The 2,661-nt window shown below is 43.2% G+C and overlaps 1 protein-coding gene across 1 annotated transcript; it reads left to right on the forward strand.

The window, feature by feature from the left end:
• Positions 1–1,779: 1,779 nt before the first annotated feature.
• LOC101102195 (proteolipid protein 2-like) lies at positions 1,780–2,334 on the forward strand. The gene has a single exon (XM_027961042.2). It carries the CDS (start codon positions 1,910–1,912, stop codon positions 2,300–2,302), a length of 393 nt encoding a protein of 130 aa, XP_027816843.1. The 5' UTR covers positions 1,780–1,909; the 3' UTR covers positions 2,303–2,334.
• Positions 2,335–2,661: the final 327 nt, after the last annotated feature.

Genomic DNA, 2,661 nt, shown 5'->3' on the forward strand with positions numbered 1-2,661 from the left:
CTGCTTTTAAGACTTTTTTACATTTCAGTTCAGTTCAGTTCAGTCACTCAGCCATGTCTGACTCTGCGACCCCATGGACTGCAGCATGCCAGGTCTCCCTGTTCTTCGCCAGCTCCCAGAGCTTGCTCAAACTCATGTCCGTTGAGTCAGTGATGCCATCCAACCATCTTGTCCTCTGTCGTCCCCTTCTCCTCCCGCCTTCAATCCTTCCCAGCATCAGGGTCTTTTCAAATGAGTCAGCTCCTCACATCAGGTGACCAAAGTATTGGACTTTCAGCTTCAACATCAGTCCTTCCAATAAACACTCAGGACCAATCTTCTTTAGAATGGACTGGTTGGATCTCCTTGCTGTCCAACGGACTCTCAGGAGTCTTCTCCAACACCAAAGTTCAAACACATCAATTCTTCGGTGTTCAGCTTTCTTTATAGTCCAACTCTCAAATCCATACATGACTACTGGAAAACCATAGCCTTGACTAGACGGAACTTTGTTGGCAAAGTAATGTCTTTGCATTTTAATATGCTGTTTAGGTTGGTCATAACTTTCCTTCCAAGGAGTAAGTGTCTTTTAATTTCATGGCTGCAGTCACCATCTGCAGTGATTTTGGAGCCTCCCAAAATAAAGTCTGCCACTGTTTCCACTGTTTTGCCATCTATTTGCCATGAAGTGATGGGACCGGATGCCATGATCTTCGTTTTCTGAATGTTGAGCTTTAAGCCAACTTCTTCACTCTCCTCTTTCACTTTCATCCAGAGGTTCTTTAGTTCTTCTTCACTTTCTGCCATAAGTGTGGTGTCATCTGCATATCTGAGGTTATTGATATTTCTCCCAGCAATCTTGATTCCAGCTTGTCCTTCATCCAGCCCAGTGTTTCTCATGATATTTAGTTACCAATAGCTTAATTATAACGTGTCTGGGTTGTGGTTTTCTTTGAGTTTATTCTGCTTTATGTTCTGTGAAATTCTTGAATCTTCAAGTTAATGTCTCTCACCAATTTGGAGAAGTTTTCAGCCACTGTTTCTGAACCAGTTTCTTTATAGGACTCTACTGTTACAAACGTTAGACTTGTGATATAATCCCTTGACTCCTCATATTCAGTTTTTTCTAATCTTCTCTTCGTTCTTCAGATTGGAGAATTTCTGTTAATCTGTCTTCGAGTTCATTGACTTGTCATCGTCATTCTGTTATTGAGTTCATTAGTAATTTTAAATATCGGAGAATGTATGTTTTAATATAATTTTGTCCTTTTTTAATAATTTATTTTCTTTGCTAAGACCTCCTAGCATTCCATCTATTTTATCTCAGATGTGTTTACCTTTACCTCGTGAAGTCTCAGCGGTAAGAAATCTGTCTGTCAATGCAGGAGACAGCAAGAGATGCAGGTTCAATCCCTGGATCAGGAAGATCCCCTGGTGGAGAAAATGGCAACCCACTTCAGTAGTCTTGCCTGGAAAATTCCACGGACAGAGGAGCCTGGTGGGCTACAATCTATGGAATCACAGAGTAGAACATGACTGAGCATACGCATGCATGAAATTTATTATAGTATCTGCTTTAAAGTCTCATAATTTCAACATATGTGTCCTCTTGGGGTTGGCATCTGGTGATTGTCTTTTCTCTTGAAAACTGGTCATGTTTTCCTGGTCCTTTGCTTATCAAGTAATTTTGGATTACATTCTGGGTTCTTTAACTATTGAATTGTATGGATATGAATCCTGTTAAAATTCTCTAAAGAATGCTGTTCATTATTATTATCTCTATTATTGTTTTAGCGGGTGATTGAACCAGTTAGCTGCAGCCTACAGGTTTTGAAAACCACTCTCTAGACGGCCAGCGAGACATCTGGGTGTGCACCAGCATTGAACCTGCCAGCAGACTCTCCCTGCCCCCAAGGACTCCAGCCCTGCCATGGCAGATTTACAGCACAACAGCTGCACTAACTTCTTGTGCACCCAAAAGGGAATACTTCTGTTTGCTGAGATTATATTGTGCCTTGTGATTCTGACCCTCTACAGTGCCCCAGCATCAGGCTATATCTCTCTGTCGCTGATTGAATTGATCCTAGCTATCATCTTCTTTATCGTCTACACATGTGACCTGCACACCAAGATACAATTCATTCACTGGCCTTGGACTGATTTCCTCCGATCCCTCATAGCGGCCATCATCTACCTGATCACCTCCATTATTGTACTTGTTGAGAGAGGATATCGCTCCAGAATCATTGCAGGGATACTCGGCCTAATCGCCACGGCCCTTTTTGGCTATGATGCCTCTATTACTTGCCCGATGCGACAATAAAGACACACAGCAACACCTACTGACCCTGCTGATACCCAGTGTCCGTGAGCTGCCTTCATTTCTCTCTGTAATCGGCAAATAAATTAACTCCTTTCCCACCCCACAACACTTTCAGCCAACCCCGAGCCCCTCCGGTATTGAGGTGCAAGTGCCGCTATTCAGAGAATTTATCTTCCAACCTACCCACCAGCCCTCCTGGGTGTGTCTTGGTCCCCTTTCCTTATACAGTATCCAGAAGGAGATGCCAATTCGGTCTGGTCTATGCCCTCACCTAAAGCACAAAATGGGGCTTCCCTGGTGGTTCAGTGGTAAAGAATCTGCCTGCCTATTCAGGAGACAAAGGTTCAATCCCTGGGTCG

Source organism: Ovis aries, chromosome 23 (assembly GCF_016772045.2).
Source record: "Ovis aries strain OAR_USU_Benz2616 breed Rambouillet chromosome 23, ARS-UI_Ramb_v3.0, whole genome shotgun sequence".
Classification (NCBI taxonomy): domain Eukaryota; kingdom Metazoa; phylum Chordata; class Mammalia; order Artiodactyla; family Bovidae; genus Ovis; species Ovis aries.

What these genes read in the sequence shown, in the direction of transcription:
- LOC101102195 (XM_027961042.2), top strand. Translation starts at nt 1,910, where the DNA reads ATGGCAGATTTACAGCACAACAGCTGCACTAACTTCTTGTGCACCCAA.